The 20,543-nt window shown below is 26.1% G+C and overlaps 2 protein-coding genes across 2 annotated transcripts; one reads left to right on the top strand and one right to left on the bottom strand.

The window, feature by feature from the left end:
* The first annotated feature begins 674 nt into the window (after positions 1-674).
* Positions 675-7,639, top strand: LOC145751365 (uncharacterized). Its single transcript, XM_082567484.1, has 16 exons — positions 675-757; positions 942-1,073; positions 1,446-1,625; positions 1,877-2,060; positions 2,405-2,517; positions 2,825-2,982; positions 3,192-3,286; positions 3,752-3,877; positions 4,110-4,201; positions 4,722-4,875; positions 4,951-5,079; positions 5,439-5,567; positions 5,752-5,880; positions 6,122-6,262; positions 6,402-6,487; positions 6,838-7,639. The coding sequence occupies exons 1-16, from the start codon at positions 743-745 to the stop codon at positions 6,949-6,951; spliced, it is 1,977 nt and encodes a 658-aa protein (XP_082423610.1). The 5' UTR covers positions 675-742; the 3' UTR covers positions 6,952-7,639.
* On the bottom strand, positions 7,605-9,441 carry LOC145751366 (AMMECR1-like protein). Its single transcript, XM_082567485.1, has 5 exons — positions 9,162-9,441; positions 8,960-9,070; positions 8,698-8,812; positions 8,526-8,616; positions 7,605-8,450 (listed from the first exon to the last, which is right to left on the bottom strand). The coding sequence occupies exons 1-5, from the start codon at positions 9,335-9,337 to the stop codon at positions 8,191-8,193; spliced, it is 753 nt and encodes a 250-aa protein (XP_082423611.1). The 5' UTR covers positions 9,338-9,441; the 3' UTR covers positions 7,605-8,190.
* Between the last annotated feature and the right edge of the window lie 11,102 nt (positions 9,442-20,543).

The following is a 20,543-nucleotide window of genomic DNA, read 5'->3' as shown; positions in this document are numbered from 1 at the left end:
CCTTTTTAGTTTAAAGTAAAATGCTTATTTGGCCTTGTAGTTTATATACAAAGTATGCAATTCCTATTAAGCTCCTTAAAAAAGAAGCAATTAACTTTTAGTCATAGTTTACCAGTAAATAAGTAAACTGCTTGGTTGCGAGAATTAATAATAATAATTTTACATTGTAAAATGTAAGAACAAAAGTCATTATAAATGTTATGTTGTTTGGTTAATTCAATGAAACACTTATCTAAAGATTCCATGCATATAATAAATAAGGCCTTTCTTTTTAAAAATAATTAAATCTGATCTATTTTCTTGGTTTATTAAAATATTTTTACTAATTTTAATTGTTTATGTCGTATAAAAATACCACTCTGGAAAGTAGGGCAGCGTGCACGCACGAGATTTTTTTCATTAAAAAAAATGCACGCCTGGAATTAGCGTTTTGCACGCCCGGTGTCTTAAAAAAATGTGCACGCGCAGTACTGTCGCCTAAAACTCGCTAATATATATCACGCATGCACGCCTAGACCGGAAATTTTGGTACGCGTGCATGCGCGGTCACGCATTTTTTTACGCTTGCACGCACAAGATCTCGTTGAAAACTGCCCTACTTTCCAGACTGGTAAGAATATAAACATATTTTTTATGAAAAATTTATAAATTAAATGGTTTTTATTTTGCTTTGTAGATTTTTTAATTGTGTTTTAAGAGCTGTAATATTAAACACCATTTAAATTACAAGCAGTCAAAAGATATGGAAAACTACAAGGTTTGTGTTATAAAAATAAATTTTTATAAACTAGTATAGTTCATTAACAACTTCTTATTAATAACTTAAACAGTATGTATATTTAAAGAATTACATTTTTGATATCGCTTTTAGAAATTGCATTTACAAAATAACTCAATCATTTTTATCCAACCAAAACAAACACATTTTTTTGTATTTTAAGCTTCTACAAAGGCTGGGAAAAGGTGCACAGGGCGCTGTATTTCTAGTGGAGCATAGAGAAGACAAGCTCCATTATGTGCTTAAGAAAGTAGAATGTAATGATGAGAGCGAAGCAAATAAAGCATTCAAAGAGGTGGGAGACAGGTGCCGAATTGAAAGGCCAATAATCAATGACTTTCCTTTTATTAGCACGATTATCAATTATTTCTGTTTGTTTTGTCTCCCGGCCTTGTACTGTGTAAATTTTTGTTATAATGAATTTGGGATTGCCAAAATTTAGAAGGTTGTGAAATGTTTACTTTGAATGTTGATATTGTTTATGAAATTACCGGTACTTAAAAATTATATTTGTATACAAAAATTAGGCCATGTTGATTGTCATAAGAAAAAACTAAAAGAATTGTAATTTTATGATTTAATCCAACTCTGTTAACTTAAATTTATTTTATTACTAGTAAAATCATTTAATTTTTTACTAAAAAATTATTTTTTTGTTGTTTTATAGGCTATGGCTCTTCAGGAATTGCGACATGAATTTGTGTGCGGTTACAAGGAATTTTTTGTTACCTGGGACAAAGATGAGTGCGCAATGTTCGTGTGTATTGTGATGGACTATTATGAGATGGGTGACCTGGCCAAAATCATCAAAACCAAAAGAGTGAAAAAAGAAAGCATAGACGAAATGGCAAGTCGACTTTTTTGTTTGCTTTACCGTAAATGTGTCATGTCTGTTTACTCATATATTTTACAGCGTGTGAGGTCTAGAAATTATTTTTCAAGTAAAAGGTAATATAATTTAATCCAGCAAATAACAATATTGGGACAATACCACTTTAATTTTCAAATAAAAATTTTTTATAGCCAGTATTGAAAAACATTGTTTTTAGTTCATTGTGTACCACACTTTTAATGGTTTGTCTTTTTGCTGTTTTGTAGATCTTAAAAAAATGGCTTGGCCAGATGGTTGAGGCACTTGTCTTTGTTCACAAAAAACAAGTGATTCATCGTGACCTCAAACCAAGTAATATTTTCATCACTAAAAGTTTAAGTATCACAATTGGCGATTTTGGGGTTGCTACTGTGATGGGAGATGCCAGGACTAGAACAAGAACAACCGTTGGTAAATATTTTGTGAATTTAGAAATCTTTTATTGCATATTTGTTTAAAATTTTATTTTTTAATTTTATGACATGTGAATTTTTCTAAATGCTATTTTTAGTAAACTTCATTTTTAATTATGTCCACTCAAAAATTACCTTTTTTCTATGTATTTTATATTTCTATGTATAGAGTAGATACTTTAGTAAAAGTAGACAAATACTTTAAATAAAAAAAGAAAAGTAGTTAAATTAACTTACATCTTCTACAGAGTGTTAAGTAAATAGTCTAACTTTGACTTACTTACCCCCAAAATCCTATAAAATTAATCTAACAAAACCAAATGCTTATCCTTGTATCAATAGGTTCAATGAACTGGATGGCTCCTGAAGTGATGGAGAGACCGTATGATGAGAGGAGCGATGTTTGGTCACTAGGGTGCATCATTCTTGAACTTGCCACTTGCGGGTTTTTAGATGTAAAATTATTTTTTAAATTTTGACTAAATTTACATAGGCCAGTAAAACTAAATTTGGCCCCAGACAGTTTTATGATTTATAAGTATGGTAGGTTGCATTAAACTATTTTTTGTTGTTGGTGTTTATAGTAACAAGATGTGTGTTAATTAGTTTTTTTCAAGTCTGTAAAAAGATATGATCCAGTTTACTTTTTACTTCATAGCAAACCTTTTTTAGGTGCATCTTTTAGCAAACATTTTGTAAACCAAATATATTTTTCTAAATTGTAAACAAAAATGTAAAATTTGATTTATTTTTTGCATATAGCCTGTACAGATTTCCAGTAGTTTATTTGAAATTAAACAAAATCCACAATGCCTGGAAGATATTCTTTGTGAACTGCCTAAATATAAGTACTCAGCTAACTTGTGTCAGTTAATACGAACAATGTTGCGACGAAACTTTCACCAAAGACCAACTGCAATGTAGGTGTATTTGTAAGAGTAACATCAAATGGTTTATTGTGTTACAATATTTATTTAATATAGACAGTTTGTTATATATTTGTTTTGTGAGGAACTATAAATCTACAAACCTCGGTTCTTGGAAATTTGGTATTAAACATTGAAAGAATTTAATAACTTACGATTTAAAATCCAATTTGTTTTTATTCTAAAAGTTTTTTAATATTTAGAGAGCTGGTGACGTATCCTTTTGTTAGGGAATGTCTACTTTTACTTCCAACTTCAAAACTGGTTGAAAAGAAAAAGCAACAATTTCAAAAATATGGTGGGTTTTATTTTATTTCTGTTCGAAATTGCTGTTTACAATTAAAGTTAGTAAAAACAAGGCTTATTAAAAGGTTCCTTTGAAAAGAAGTTGATCTTTATTTTAGTCTCTTTTTACAAAAAACATGGTTAAAATTATTATTGAACAAAACTATCCAACTTTAATCATAGTAATTTTAAAGATAAACAAAACAATGACACAACATCATAGCCAATATAAAAGTAATTTTGGTCAAGTCAAAAACTTACAAATTTTGAACAAATAAGCCATTTGTTTCTATGTTTTATACTATATGTTTTACTTATAATGAAGATTTAAAACTAATAAAGTATAACTTGTATTTTAAAATTTTTATTTTTAATATAAAAAACTGAATGTTAAAAATAAATTTAACAAAACCTATGCATGTTTACTTTTAGAACAATTAGTAGAAAATAAATACATAAACATTTATTGCTTTAATAGATCCCCTACCAACCAACAAGGGAATTGATGCTGTATTTTTGTACATGAAAAACAATTTTGAAAATGAAGAAGCCCAAAAACATGTTTTTAAATATTTAGAAACCAACACTCAAGTAGCTAAATTTTGTAAGTATTTTTTAAACATATCAAACCATTGGGTTTGGTTCCCAATATTTGAATTTATATAATAGACCTGACAAGTATATATATGGATAACAATATCAAAAAATAACTTGTTTATATTTTAAATCTAAAATTAAAAAAAAAATCTAAAATTTAAACCAATAATGGTAATTGTCACGAACTTTTTAAAGCAGTACAAGCTTTGACATCACTTATTGTGTATTAAATTGTGTAGGTCTAACCATTAATAAAAGCATGAAAAAACAACTTGTTCACACAATGGAATCATGCCTTGAATGCTCTGCTATTCAGCTTTCTGGCTGTAGGGTAAATATACTTAATTCAAAAATATTTGTTTATCGAATTTTCCTTACACCAATGAGTGACATTTTATTAAATTAAAATGCTTTTAAGAAGTTGTGTCAACTTTGATTTTAAGAATTTAGGGAAAAAGGGAATTTTAAAAGGTTATGTTAAAAGTTGTTTGCTTTGTAAGTTGTAAACCAATTAATTACTTGCTATTCAAATACAATTGGATTTTTTTAACAAGTTCCGAGTAACACTTTTTAATTTGGCCTGTTTTAAACAAATGTTACAGTGGTAAAAATGGGATTTTGATCTTATCTACTGTTGCTGACAATTGATCATTTTTAAAAAAAAATTACAAGTTGGATTAAAAATTATTAAACATTTTTCCAATTTCTAAAATTTACTTTAGGAGTAGTTTTATAATTTTAATTGTCATAAAATTTTAAGTGTAAATGTTTAGTTATTTTTAATTGTACTTATATCAACTTGCAATGGTGCCCTAAATAAACATAATCTTACTTATGTTAATTTTTTACAGACTTTGTTGAACTTAATAGAGAATGGAGATCAGAACGAAATACTTTACACGACAGAAATGATTAAACCTATTTTGCTGGCCATGAGATGTCATTCCACAAGTCATGATTTACAATCAACTGCATGCTCTTTACTAATGGCACTTTCTGCTGATGGTAATAAATAAATTCACAATTTTCTTACATTTTTTTTCAGTTTTTATTTTTTATTAATGAATTTTTTTTTGACAGAGGATGCAGCAGAAGTCATTGGGCAAGCAGGTGGAGTTCAGGACATCTTAGCTGTTATGAGACAATTTCCAAACCATGCTGAAATTTGTGCAAACTGTTGTGCTACTTTATGGAGTTTGTCAGTAAATGGTAAAACTCTTGTTATCTATCCACTTTCTGTTCTCTTAAAAAAATTTCTATATATAATGAGCTTAGTGGATGATATATATATATATGTCCATTTAATATGCCTACAAAATAAAGAAAACTGACGTTTGTGCATGGGTAAATTATTCCAGGAAATATTAATTGTAACCATTTTGCGGCCATTAAAACATTGGCTATAGGGCAGGCTTTGTATGTAAATGTATTTTTTATTATTACATACACTAAGGTAAATTGACATGCTTTAAAATATTCCATGTTTTAATTTAAATTGATTAGTTATTTGAAACTGTAAATGCAAACTGTAAATGCAAAATAACTTTAATTTTTTTTTTGTTTATAAGAATCAAATGCAAGAATAGTGACAGAGGAAAAAGGTTTACAGGATGTTTGTAACGCATTTGAGGTCCATGGAGATTCAACTTCAATGGTTGAAGCGGCTTGTTCTGCAATATGGTCACTGTCTCTTGAAGGTAACTAAAATTCCTGTTTCTCTGTTTTTTATACAGGGGAATATAAGATGCCATAAATTTAATGTTTAGATAAAATATTGGTAAAATTTGGAGCAGTTATTTATTACAATGTGTTTTTTAAAATAACAATTCTAACGGTTATATTGCCAGCTATATGTTTTCATGCAAATTGTATTTGCTACAGATGACAACTTGGGCACATTGACCGATGTAGCAATCCCTCTTGTTGTGGAATGCATGCAAACTCATATGTCTACAATGAAAGTTGTTAAAAGTGCACTTATGGCTTTAGCAAGTATTGTTACTTGTGCAGGTATTTAAGCTCATTTTACAGATAACACTAAAAGCAATAGGCAACCTAAAAGTACCTAAATGTTTTTTTTTAATTGTCTGTTTTGTTCCCTAAGTAAAAATGTAACACAGCGCCCTAAAAGTAGGATTTGCATTTGAATTGCCTTTAAGTAATTGTTTATTAGTGTATATTGTATATATATTGTAAGAAGATTATATTATAAATATGGCCACTTAATTCATAACTTCTAACATGTTTGTAGAAGAATGTGCCTACAAAGTAATCTCTCCAAGCAAGGATGTTGTTGGTCTTCAAGTCATTCTTGATGCTTATAATGCTCACGCTCGTGAGATAGACATTGCTGAGAGTTTGTGTTCTGTTATTTTGGAGTTATCAGAATACGGTAATTTAACTAAACAATTTAAACAAAAATGTCTGAAAAATGATTTGATATACACCTAACTAACCTATTTATGGTATTCTAAAAATTATAGATGATTTTTTTTAAGCATTTTTAACTAGTGTTATTATTTTGGATTTAGATGATATTGTCCAAGAGCTAAAGATACCTTCCTTAAAGACTGTGGAAATTTTAAGTTCAATGAGAAAAAAATACCCAGGAAATGAGGTAAAGTTTGTTTTTTTAACTAGAATTTGTTTGCCATAAATTTTAAACTACTATCAGCCAAAAAACGCTCTTAGTTAAGGTTTCTTAAAATATGACAGTTACACCTAAAATGAAAAAATAAAGAATGGTTAGTATTTCTTGTTGATTATTTCAGTTAAGAGATAAAGTCATTTAATTTCATCATTATTCTAACCATAATTATAAATCAACCAGTCTCAGTACAAATTACTGATATAAGAGCTAACCTTAATGTTGAATAACAATTTGACATGTCATTTTTGACAGGTATATTTGTTTATTAAAATTTAACTTCATAAAGTCTTTTTATAAAACATTACATATTAATATAGGAAATCTCGGGTGGCACTGAAATGCTTTTAAGTAAGTTAGGAGGGGGCAAAAGTGCTGGTAAAAGGCCAGTCTCTTCTAAAGGTAGACCCCGGTCAGCGGCAAGAAACCGTTAAACTTTTTGGGCACAATATACCTTGAAATTTCCTTTAATATGCAACCAGTTTTTATCCTTTTTACTAGTTAATCCACTGTTTGTTTGTAGCATCTGTATAGTACTAGTAAGTAGCAGTCTTCCTAATGATAGATTTAATATATTTTTTCCGATAAACATTGATAAAAGCAACAATTTTAGCACTTTAGGGGCAAAATGTTAAGTGTTGTTTAATTTTCATTAGAAATGAAAAATATATTCTTGAAAAAAAATAGATGATTTAAAGTTTACAGTGCAGTTTTTTATTTTTTAACTGTTTGTTCCCTGTTTAAGTGTCGTAAGATTTCACATTTACCAATTTACTGAGATTGAGCGATTGTAATTTTGTCAAAATCTGCATTTAATTATAATGTTGTTAGTTGGTTGTAATCATAATTTGGAATTGGCATAAAAGACTGTTTACCAACGAGTTAGCTTTGTATGTTAGTAGATATCACTATGCTTAATAGTTTTTTTTTGTTTATTTATAAATCCCCAAATTTAAAATATATAATTTACAAGTGTTTGATTTTTCATGAATGATAAAACAACCCATTACCATTGCACTTCACTATTAATAAAATGCTTATTATTTTAATACAAATGAAATGCTTAAACAGGCAATAGTTAGGTGTACTAAAAAAAGGTATATATTTATTTTAATAAGTTAGAAATAAAACTGCAACTATGGTTATTAAAATTTGGTTTATTTACATAATTATTTTAATATGAAGATATTTAAAAAATATTCAGCAATAGGTAAAATTGTTTTTTTGTAATATTATTGAAGTTGTCGGTATTTAAAATCAATTATTTTTTTATTTTACATTGTGTATGCGTAATTTTCTTTTTATTTACTTATTATATCAGCGGGCCACCACTAAATTCTCTTTACTGACAAAAACAATAATCTTCTTGTAAATGGACATTTAATTTCACTAAAATAAGATAAAAACAATTAAAAGTTTTGCCTATTATAAGACATCAAACATTATTTTTAAAAAAATTTCATACAAACAAGAGAAACGATAACATAATTCCTACAAATAACAAAATAGGGTCGGAATATAAAACTTCCAAAAATCACTTTGATTTTTAGGATAAAAAATTTCGTTTTAATTCTAAAATATTGGTATCAACATACAATTGTCTAAAAAGTTTTTTGGTAAGTAGAGATCGTTTTACGATCACGAGTCTTTTATTTAAAGTCTTAAAGCTTCAGTTAAGACTTGGTGTGGTTTTTGCTTGAAGAATGGTAGTTTTTGCCCATCGGTCGTGGATAGGGATGACTGCCATGAGAGTTATTTGTAATTCCATTCACGGTTTTGATATTTCTGCTCTCAGCATATTGCTGGTAAGAAACAGTGAGCTTTTCAGTCCTGTATCGTCTTGTTTTCACAGTTGACAAAAAGCTGCTGGAAACGTGGGAACGGTATCCCCCCTTTTGTAGAAGATTTGTGACAGTTTCTCGTTGATTCCATTCTTTAGAAAAAATTATTTTATTTCAATAAAATGAAATTTTTATTTAAAAACTTTAATCTACAATCTTCAAATTACCTTGCTCTTTGCTGACCTCTGGCAGGTAAGTCGCAGATTTATGGTGGCCTTTCTCGTTGATAAATTCAATGCGAATACCATGTACACCAACCTAGGCAAACAAATTTTTTTTTAATTTACAAAAAAAGCAGATGGTACACATATAAACAAAAGTAATCCTGATTTTATTAACCTCCCAGTCAAAGCAATCACCACAGTCTTCAAAGTTGGTCAATAGAGAAACAGAGCAGTGAAGATTTCTCAATTCCTCTTTAACCATTGGGGAAAATCGACTGTCCTTCATAGAACTACATCAAAAAGATGGTTATATGTAGAGTTTATCAAACGAAAAATGATCCAAAACTTAAGTACAGTAAATTATATACACTTTGTTAAAGTCAGATTTTAAAATCTTTGTCTGCTTATATGTTGGGTTAAAAACAAAACAAATGTACCTTATAATTGCATATTCTCTTAAACCATTATGTAAAGAAATTGGTGAGAAAGTGCCAATGCAACCTCGTAATCGAAAATCCTTTCCAGTCTTCCAAGTGACAAACAACGGACTACAATGTAAAACAAAAGAAATAGATCATTTTATGTCAATGTTACTTTTAAGGTAAAATATACACAGGCCATTTGAATTGAGTGACTTACTATTCGTTGTTCGTAAATGCTGGCACTCCTGGTGCATCTAGTTTGTGTAAGTGAGCATACAGAACGTCGAAACAGAAAAAGCACATTTCCTCACTAATCGTCTTTGTGTATTGGATGGCTTCCTTGCCAAAGGAATGGCTTTTTTCGCGCTTTCCTACACAACATGCTGATGCCATTTTATTTGAAATTTATTCCCTTTTTTTAAAATAAAACCAAGTTCTTTTTTTTCTATTTATGGCAATAACAATCCGAGTTTCGACAATAAACTGTTTGGTTTATGGCAAATTCTAACAAAGGCAAATTCTAGGAATAAAAAACACAATTCGCTGTTTGCGGATCACCAGCGTTGTCGTAAAAATACCATCGTGAATATAAATCGTAAATTTTTACATTTATATTTTTATGGTTCGAAATCTTAGATTTCGAAACATATTGTTATTGTCATTGTATTTATTATTATTATTGTTTTTATTCTTTCTAGTCAGAATTTCGAAAGACGATAACTTTTGTTCTTTAAAATTAAAAGTTTTAAATTTTTAGTATGTTTGTTATTATCCCAACGAATCGCAAACCTCCTATTTACGACATTTAATTATCACTAATTACTAAAAATAATTATCACTAATTACTAAAAAAATTTATGTTAAAATTAATCAAATATTTTCGAACCATATTTTATTTATCAAATAAATCTAGTTTTTTTTATTATTACAAGTGCTTACTTAAGCTATGTATGCAATTTTGCATCATTGAAAGGTCGTGGCAGTTAGCTCAGTGCGAAAGGCCCACAACTCTCAGTACTGAGTTCCGACGTTTGGTTCCCAACTTAGACTCCTCAAAATAATCAACTTACCAATTTTTTGTATTTTGCGTACATAGGGCCGGTCATATATCACGTGACCTAGCACACTAGTAAAAAAGTTTTAAAATTTTTTTTTTTTTTTTTTTTAAATCAAAAGATAACTATACCAATAAAACCGCACTGTTCTAACAGCCGTGCTTGCAAAATTTTTTTTAGCAAACATTAATATTTCCGAGAGTTATGACAAATTTATGACATTGATTTTTAAATTTTTTTAGAACTGTTTTGATATAACTAATGCTCAAGATAAAGAAATTTTCGAAAATAATTAAAAGAACAAAAAAACATTTTTTTATTTCGCGTGCATTGAATTGATCGCGCGACCTTTTGACCTAATTAAACCCAAAATAAAAATTACCTCAAACTTTTGTTTTACTGAAAATTTTCGCGAAATGGTTTATCTTGAATGTTAGTTAGGCCAATGCGCGTCTAATTAAATACAAAATTTTAGGTTTTGAGATTTCATAAATTTTTAATAAAAGTTTCATAACTTTTATGAATATTAATATTTTCGAAAAATATTTTGTAAACACGGTAATTGAACCTGTGCGGTTCTAACACAACAAATATTTTTCGATTTAAAATTTAAAATTTTTTTTCAAAAAATTTGTATGCAATATCATTGGCAAAAAATATCACGTGACCTAATAAAAACCAAAATAAAAATTACCTCAAACTTTTGTTTTACTGAAAATTTTTGCGAAATGTTTTATCTTGAATGTTAGTTAGGCCAATGCGCGTGTAATAAAATACAAAATTTTAGGTTTTGAGATTTCATAAATTTTTAATAAAAGTTTCATAACTTTTATGAATATTAATATTTTTGAAAAATATTTTGTAAACACGGTAATTGGACCTGTACGGTTCTAACACAACAATTATTCTTCGATTTAAAATTTTTTATTTTTTTAAAAAAAATTTGTATGCAATATCATTGGCCAAAAATATCACGTGACCTAATGAAAACCAAAATAAAAATTACCTCAAACTTTTGTTTTACTGAAAATTTTCGCGAAATGTTTTATCTTGAATGTTAGTTAGGCCAATGCGCGTCTAATAAAATACAAAATTTTAGGTTTTGAGATTTCATAAATTTTTAATAAAAGTATCATAGCTTTTATGAATATTAATATTTTCGAAAAATATTATGTAAACACGGTAATCGGACCTGTGCGATTCTAACACAACAATTATTTTTCGATTTAAAATTTTTTATTTAAATTTGTATGCAATATCATTGGCCAAAAATATCACGTGACCTAATTAAACCCAAAATAAAAATTACCTCAAACTTTTGTTTTACTGAAAATTTTTGCGAAATGTTTTATCTTGAATGTTAGTAAGGCCAATGCGCGTCTAATAAAATACAAAATTTTAGGTTTTGAGATTTCATAAATTTTTAATAAAAGTTTCATAACTTTTATGAATATTAATATTTTCGAAAAATATTTTGTAAACACGGTAATTGGACCTGTGCGGTTCTAACACAACAATTATTTTTCGATTAAAAATTTTAAATTTTTTTTCAAAAAATTTGTATGCAATATCATTGGCCAAAAATATCACGTGACCTAATTAAACCCAAAATAAAAATTACCTCAAACTTTTGTTTTACTGAAAATTTTCGCGAAATGTTTTATCTTGAATGTTAGTTAGGCCAATGTGAGTCTAATAAAATACAAAATTTTAGGTTTTTAGATTTTATAAATTTTTAATAAAAGTTTCATAACTTTTATGAATATTAATATTTTTGAAAAATATTTTGTAAACACGGTAATTGGTCCTGTGCGGTTCTAACACAACAATTATTTTTCGATTTAAAATTTTTTATTTTTTTTAAAAAAATTTGTATGCAATAATCATTGGCCAAAAATATCACGTGACCTAATGAAAACCAAAATAAAAATTATCTCAAACTTTCGTTTTACTGAAAATTTTCGCAAAATGTTTTATCTTGAATGTTAGTTAGGCCAATGCGCGTGTAATAAAATACAAAATTTTAGGTTTTGAGATTTCATAAATTTTTAATAAAAGTTTCATAACTTTTATGAATATTAATATTTTTGAAAAATATTTTGTAAACACGGTAATTGGACCTGTGCGGTTCTAACACAACAATTATTTTTCGATTTAAATTTTTTTATTTTTTTTCAAAAAATTTGTATGCAATATCATTGGCCAAAAATATCACGTGACCTAATTAAACCCAAAATAAAAATTACCTCAAACTTTTGTTTTACTGAAAATTTTCGCGAAATGTTTTATCTTGAATGTTAGTTAGGCCAATGCGCGTCTAATAAAATACAAAATTTTAGGTTTTGAGATTTCATAAATTTTTAATAAAAGTTTCAAAACTTTTATGAATATTAATATTTTCGAAAAATATTTTGTAAACACGGTAATTGGACCTGTGCGGTTTTAACACAACAATTATTTTTCGATTTAAAATTTTTTATTTTTTTAAAAAAAATTTGTATGCAATATCATTGGCCAAAAATATCACGTGACCTAATGAAAACCAAAATAAAAATTACCTCAAACTTTTTTTTACTTAAAATTTTCGCGAAATGTTTTATCTTAAATGTTAGTTAGGCCAATGTGCGTCTAATAAAATACAAAATTTTAGGTTTTGAGATTTCATAAATTTTTAATAAAAGTTTCATAACTTTTATGAATATTAATATTTTTGAAAAATATTTTGTAAACACGGTAATTGGTCCTGTGCAGTTCTAACACAACAATTATTTTTCGATTTAAAATTTTTTATTTTTTTTTTTTAATTTGTATGCAATATCATTGGCCAAAAATATCACGTGACTTAATGAAAACCAAAATAAAAATTACCTCAAACTTTTTTTTTACTTAAAATTTTCGCGAAATGTTTTATCTTGAATATTAGTTAAGCCAATGGGCGTGTAATAAAATACAAAATTTTAGGTTTTGAGATTTCATAAATTTTTAATAAAAGTTTCATAACTTTTATGAATATTAATATTTTCGAAAAATATTTTGTAAACATGGTAATTGAACCTGTGCGGTTCTAACACAACAATTATTTTTCGATTTAAAATTTTTAATTTTTTTTAAAAAATTTGTATGCAATATCATTGGCCAAAATTATCACGTGACCTAATGAAAACCAAAATAAAAATTACCTCAAACTTTTGTTTTACTGAAAATTTTCGCGAAATGTTTTATCTTGAATGTTAGTTAGGCCAATGCGCGTTTAATAAATTACAAAATTTTAGGTTTTGAGATTTCATAAATTTTTAATAAAAGTTTCATAACTTTTATGAATATTAATATTTTAGAAAAATATTTTGTAAACACGGTAATTGAACCTGTGCGGTTCTAACACAACAATTATTTTTCGATTTAAAATTTTTATTTTTTTAAAAAAATTTGTATGCAATATCATTGGCCAAAATTATCATGTGACCTAATGAAAACCAAAATAAAAATTACCTCAAACTTTTGTTTTACTGAAAATTTTCGCGAAATGTTTTATCTTGAATGTTAGTTAGGCCAATGTGCGTCTAATAAAATACAAAATTTTAGGTTTTGAGATTTCATAAATTTTTAATAAAAGTTTCATAACTTTTATGAATATTAATATTTTCGAAAAATATTTTGTAAACACGGTAATTGGACCTGTGCGGTTCTAACACAACAATTATTTTTCGATTTAAAATTTTTTATTTTTTTTTTTTAAATTTGTATGCAATATCATTGGCCAAAAATATCACGTGACCTAATGAAAACCAAAATAAAAATTACCTCAAACTTTTGTTTTACTGAAAATTTTCGCGAAATGTTTTATCTTGAATGTTAGTTAGGCCAATGCGCGTGTAATAAAATACAAAATTTTAGGTTTTGAGAATTCATAAATTTTTAATAAAAGTTTCATAACTTTTATGAATATTAATATTTTTGAAAAATATTTTGTAAACACGGTAATTGAACCTGTGCGGTTCTAACACAACAATTATTTTTCGATTTAAAATTTTTTATTTAAATTTGTATGCAATATCATTGGCCAAAAATATCACGTGACCTAATTAAACCCAAAATAAAAATTACCTCAAACTTTTGTTTTACTGAAAATTTTCGCGAAATGTTTTATCTTGAATGTTAGTTAGGCCAATGTGCGTCTAATAAAATACAAAATTTTAGGTTTTGAGATTTCATAAATTTTTAATAAAAGTTTCATAACTTTTATGAATATTAATATTTTCGAAAAATATTTTGTAAACACGGTAATTGGACCTGTGCGGTTCTAACTCAACAATTATTTTTCGATTAAAAATTTTAAATTTTTTTTCAAAAAATTTGTATGCAATATCATTGGCCAAAAATATCACGTGACCTAATTAAACCCAAAATAAAAATTACCTCAAACTTTTGTTTTACTGAAAATTTTCGCGAAATGTTTTATCTTGAATGTTAGTTAGGCCAATGTGCGTCTAATAAAATACAAAATTTTAGGTTTTTAGATTTTATAAATTTTTAATAAAAGTTTCATAACTTTTATGAATATTAATATTTTTGAAAAATATTTTGTAAACACGGTAATTGGTCCTGTGCGGTTCTAACACAACAATTATTTTTCGATTTAAAATTTTTTATTTTTTTTTAAAAAATTTGTATGCAATAATCATTGGCCAAAAATATCACGTGACCTAATGAAAACCAAAATAAAAATTATCTCAAACTTTTGTTTTACTGAAAATTTTCGCGAAATGTTTTATCTTGAATGTTAGTTAAGCCAATGCGCGTCTAATAAAATACAAAATTTTAGGTTTTGAGATTTCATAAATTTTTAATAAAAGTTTCATAACTTTTATGAATATTAATATTTTTGAAAAATATTTTGTAAACACGGTAATTGGACCTGTGCGGTTCTAACACAACAATTATTTTTCGATTTAAATTTTTTTATTTTTTTTAAAAAATTTGTATGCAATATCATTGGCCAAAAATATCACGTGACCTAATTAAACCCAAAATAAAAATTACCTCAAACTTTTGTTTTACTGAAAATTTTCGCGAAATGTTTTATCTTGAATGTTAGTTAGGCCAATGCGCGTCTAATAAAATACAAAATTTTAGATTTTGAGATTTCATAAATTTTTAATAAAAGTATCATAACTTTTAAGAATATTAATATTTTCGAAAAATATTATGTAAACACGGTAATCGGACCCGTGCGGTTCTAACACAACGATTATTTTTCGATTTAAAATTTTTAATTTTTTTTCAAAAAATTTGTATGCAATATCATTGGCCAAAAATATCACGTGACCTAATGAAAACCAAAATAAAAATTACCTCAAACTTTTGTTTTACTGAAAATTTTCGCGAAATGTTTTATCTTGAATGTTAGTTAGGCCAATGCGCGTTTAATAAATTACAAAATTTTAGGTTTTGAGATTTCATAAATTTTTAATAAAAGTTTCATAACTTTTATGAATATTAATATTTTTAAAAAATATTTTGTAAACACGGTAATTGGTCCTGTGCAGTTCTAACACAACAATTATTTTTCGATTTAAAATTTTTTATTTTTTTTTTTTAATTTGTATGCAATATCATTGGCCAAAAATATCACGTGACTTAATGAAAACCAAAATAAAAATTACCTCAAACTTTTTTTTTACTTAAAATTTTCGCGAAATGTTTTATCTTGAATATTAGTTAGGCCAATGGGCGTGTAATAAAATACAAAATTTTAGGTTTTGAGATTTCATAAATTTTTAATAAAAGTTTCATAACTTTTATGAATATTAATATTTTCGAAAAATATTTTGTAAACATGGTAATTGAACCTGTGCGGTTCTAACACAACAATTATTTTTCGATTTAAAATTTTTAATTTTTTTTAAAAAATTTGTATGCAATATCATTGGCCAAAATTATCACGTGACCTAATGAAAACCAAAATAAAAATTACCTCAAACTTTTGTTTTACTGAAAATTTTCGCGAAATGTTTTATCTTGAATGTTAGTTAGGCCAATGTGCGTCTAATAAAATACAAAATTTTAGGTTTTGAGATTTCATAAATTTTTAATAAAAGTTTCATAACTTTTATGAATATTAATATTTTCGAAAAATATTTTGTAAACACGGTAATTGGACCTGTGCGGTTCTAACACAACAATTATTTTTTGATTTAAAATTTTTTATTTTTTTTTTAAAAATTTGTATGCAATATCATTGGCCAAAAATATCACGTGACCTAATGAAAACCAAAATAAAAATTACCTCAAACTTTTGTTTTACTGAAAATTTTCGCGAAATGTTTTATCTTGAATGTTAGTTAGGCCAATGCGCGTGTAATAAAATACAAAATTTTAGGTTTTGAGAATTCATAAATTTTTAATAAAAGTTTCATAACTTTTATGAATATTAATATTTTTGAAAAATATTTTGTAAACACGGTAATTGAACCTGTGCGGTTCTAACACAACAATTATTTTTCGATTTAAAATTTTTTATTTAAATTTGTATGCAATATCATTGGCCAAAAATATCACGTGACCTAATTAAACCCAAAATAAAAATTACCTCAAACTTTTGTTTTACTGAAAATTTTCGCGAAATGTTTTATCTTGAATGTTAGTAAGGCCAATGCGCGTCTAATAAAATACAAAATTTTAGGTTTTGAGATTTCATAAATTTTTAATAAAAGTTTCATAACTTTTATGAATATTAATATTTTCGAAAAATATTTTGTAAACACGGTAATTGGACCTGTGCGGTTCTAACTCAACAATTATTTTTCGATTAAAAATTTTAAATTTTTTTTCAAAAAATTTGTATGCAATATCATTGGCCAAAAATATCACGTGACCTAATTAAACCCAAAATAAAAATTACCTCAAACTTTTGTTTTACTGAAAATTTTCGCGAAATGTTTTATCTTGAATGTTAGTTAGGCCAATGTGCGTCTAATAAAATACAAAATTTTAGGTTTTTAGATTTTATAAATTTTTAATAAAAGTTTCATAACTTTTATGAATATTAATATTTTTGAAAAATATTTTGTAAACACGGTAATTGGTCCTGTGCGGTTCTAACACAACAATTATTTTTCGATTTAAAATTTTTTATTTTTTTTTAAAAAATTTGTATGCAATAATCATTGGCCAAAAATATCACGTGACCTAATGAAAACCAAAATAAAAATTATCTCAAACTTTTGTTTTACTGAAAATTTTCGCGAAATGTTTTATCTTGAATGTTAGTTAGGTCAATGCGCGTCTAATAAAATACAAAATTTTAGGTTTTGAGATTTCATAAATTTTTAATAAAAGTTTCATAACTTTTATGAATATTAATATTTTTGAAAAATATTTTGTAAACACGGTAATTGGACCTGTGCGGTTCTAACACAACAATTATTTTTCGATTTAAATTTTTTTATTTTTTTTAAAAAATTTGTATGCAATATCATTGGCCAAAAATATCACGTGACCTAATTAAACCCAAAATAAAAATTACCTCAAACTTTTGTTTTACTGAAAATTTTCGCGAAATGTTTTATCTTGAATGTTAGTTAGGCCAATGCGCGTCTAATAAAATACAAAATTTTAGGTTTTGAGATTTCATAAATTTTTAATAAAAGTATCATAACTTTTAAGAATATTAATATTTTCGAAAAATATTATGTAAACACGGTAATCGGACCCGTGCGGTTCTAACACAACGATTATTTTTCGATTTAAAATTTTTAATTTTTTTTCAAAAAATTTGTATGCAATATCATTGGCCAAAATTATCACGTGACCTAATGAAAATCAAAATAAAAATTACCTTAAACTTTTGTTTTACTGAAAATTTTCGCGAAATGTTTTATCTTGAATGTTAGTTAGGCCAATGCGCGTTTAATAAATTACAAAATTTTAGGTTTTGAGATTTCATAAATTTTTAATAAAAGTTTCATAACTTTTATGAATGTTATTATTTTTGAAAAATATTTTGTAAACACGGTAATTGGACCTGTGCGGTTCTAACACAACAATTATTTTTCGATTTAAAATTTTTTATTTTTTTTTTTTAAATTTGTATGCAATATCATTGGCCAAAAATATCACGTGACCTAATGAAAACCAAAATAAAAATTACCTCAAACTTTTGTTTTACTGAAAATTTTCGCGAAATGTTTTATCTTGAATGTTAGTTAGGCCAATGCGCGTTTAATAAATTACAAAATTTTAGGTTTTGAGATTTCATAAATTTTTAATAAAAGTTTCATAACTTTTATGAATATTAATATTTTTGAAAAATATTTTGTAAACACGGTAATTGAACCTGTGCGGTTTTAACACAACAATTATTTTTTGATTTAAAATTTTTTATTTTTTTTTTTAAATTTGTATGCAATATCATTGGCCAAAAATATCACGTGACCTAATTAAACCCAAAATAAAAATTACCTCAAACTTTTGTTTTACTGAAAATTTTCGCGAAATGTTTTATCTTGAATATTAGTTAGGCCAATGGGCGTGTAATAAAATACAAAATTTTAGGTTTTGAGATTTCATAAATTTTTAATAAAAGTTTCATAACTTTTATGAATATTAATATTTTCGAAAAATATTTTGTAAACACGGTAATTGAACCTGTGCGGTTCTAACACAACAATTATTTTTCGATTTAAAATTTTTTATTTTTTTTAAAAAATTTGTATGCAATATCATTGGCCAAAATTATCACGTGACCTAATGAAAATCAAAATAAAAATTACCTTAAACTTTTGTTTTACTGAAAATTTTCGCGAAATGTTTTATCTTGAATGTTAGTTAGGCCAATGCGCGTTTCATAAATTACAAAATTTTAGGTTTTGAGATTTCATAAATTTTTAATAAAAGTTTCATAACTTTTATGAATATTAATATTTTTGAAAAATATTTTGTAAACACGGTAATTGGACCTGTGCGGTTCTAACACAACAATTATTTTTCGATTTAAAATTTTTTATTTTTTTTTTTTAAATTTGTATGCAATATCATTGGCCAAAAACATCACGTGACCTAATGAAAACCAAAATAAAAATTACCTCAAACTTTTGTTTTACTGAAAATTTTCGCGAAATGTTTTATCTTGAATGTTAGTTAGGCCAATGCGCGTGTAATAAAATACAAAATTTTAGGTTTTGAGAATTCATAAATTTTTAATAAAAGATTCATAACTTTTATGAATATTAATATTTTTGAAAAATATTTTGTAAACACGGTAATTGAACCTGTGCGGTTCTAACACAACAATTATTTTTCGATTTAAAATTTTTTATTTAAATTTGTATGCAATATCATTGGCCAAAAATATCACGTGACCTAATTAAACCCAAAATAAAAATTACCTCAAACTTTTGTTTTACTGAAAATTTTCGCGAAATGTTTTATCTTGAATGTTAGTAAGGCCAATGCGCGTCTAATAAAATACAAAATTTTAGGTTTTGAGATTTCATAAATTTTTAATAAAAGTTTCATAACTTTTATGAATATTAATATTTTCGAAAAATATTTTGTAAACACGGTAATTGGACTTGTGCGGTTCTAACTCAACAATTATTTTTCGATTAAAAATTTTAAATTTTTTTTCAAAAAATTTGTATGCAATATCATTGGCCAAAAATATCACGTGACCTAATTAAACCCAAAATAAAAATTACCTCAAACTTTTGTTTTACTGAAAATTTTCGCGAAATGTTTTATCTTGAATGTTAGTTAGGCCAATGCGCGTCTAATAAAATACAAAATTTTAGGTTTTGAGATTTCATAAATTTTTAATAAAAGTATCATAACTTTTAAGAATATTAATATTTTCGAAAAATATTATGTAAACACGGTAATCGGACCCGTGCGGTTCTAACACAACGATTATTTTTCGATTTAAAATTTTTAATTTTTTTTCAAAAAATTTGTATGCAATATCATTGGCCAAAATTATCACGTGACCTAATGAAAATCAAAATAAAAATTACCTTAAACTTTTGTTTTACTGAAAATTTTCGCGAAATGTTTTATCTTGAATGTTAGTTAGGCCAATGCGCGTTTAATAAATTACAAAATTTTAGGTTTTGAGATTTCATAAATTTTTAATAAAAGTTTCATAACTTTTATGAATATTATTATTTTTGAAAAATATTTTGTAAACACGGTAATTGGACCTGTGCGGTTCTAACACAACAATTATTTTTTGATTTAAAATTTTTTATTTTTTTTTTTTAAATTTGTATGCAATATCATTGGCCAAAAATATCACGTGACCTAATGAAAACCAAAATAAAAATTACCTCAAACTTTTGTTTTACTGAAAATTTTTGCGAAATGTTTTATCTTGAATGTTAGTTAGGCCAATGCGCGTTTAATAAATTACAAAATTTTAGGTTTTGAGATTTCATAAATTTTTAATAAAAGTTTCATAACTTTTATGAATATTAATATTTTTGAAAAATATTTTGTAAACACGGTAATTGGACCTGTGCGGTTTTAACACAACAGTTATTTTTTGATTT

This window comes from Corella eumyota, chromosome 4, assembly GCF_963082875.1.
Source record: "Corella eumyota chromosome 4, kaCorEumy4.1, whole genome shotgun sequence".
Classification (NCBI taxonomy): Eukaryota; Metazoa; Chordata; class Ascidiacea; order Phlebobranchia; family Corellidae; genus Corella; species Corella eumyota.
This window is presented reverse-complemented; position numbering and strand designations above follow the sequence as displayed.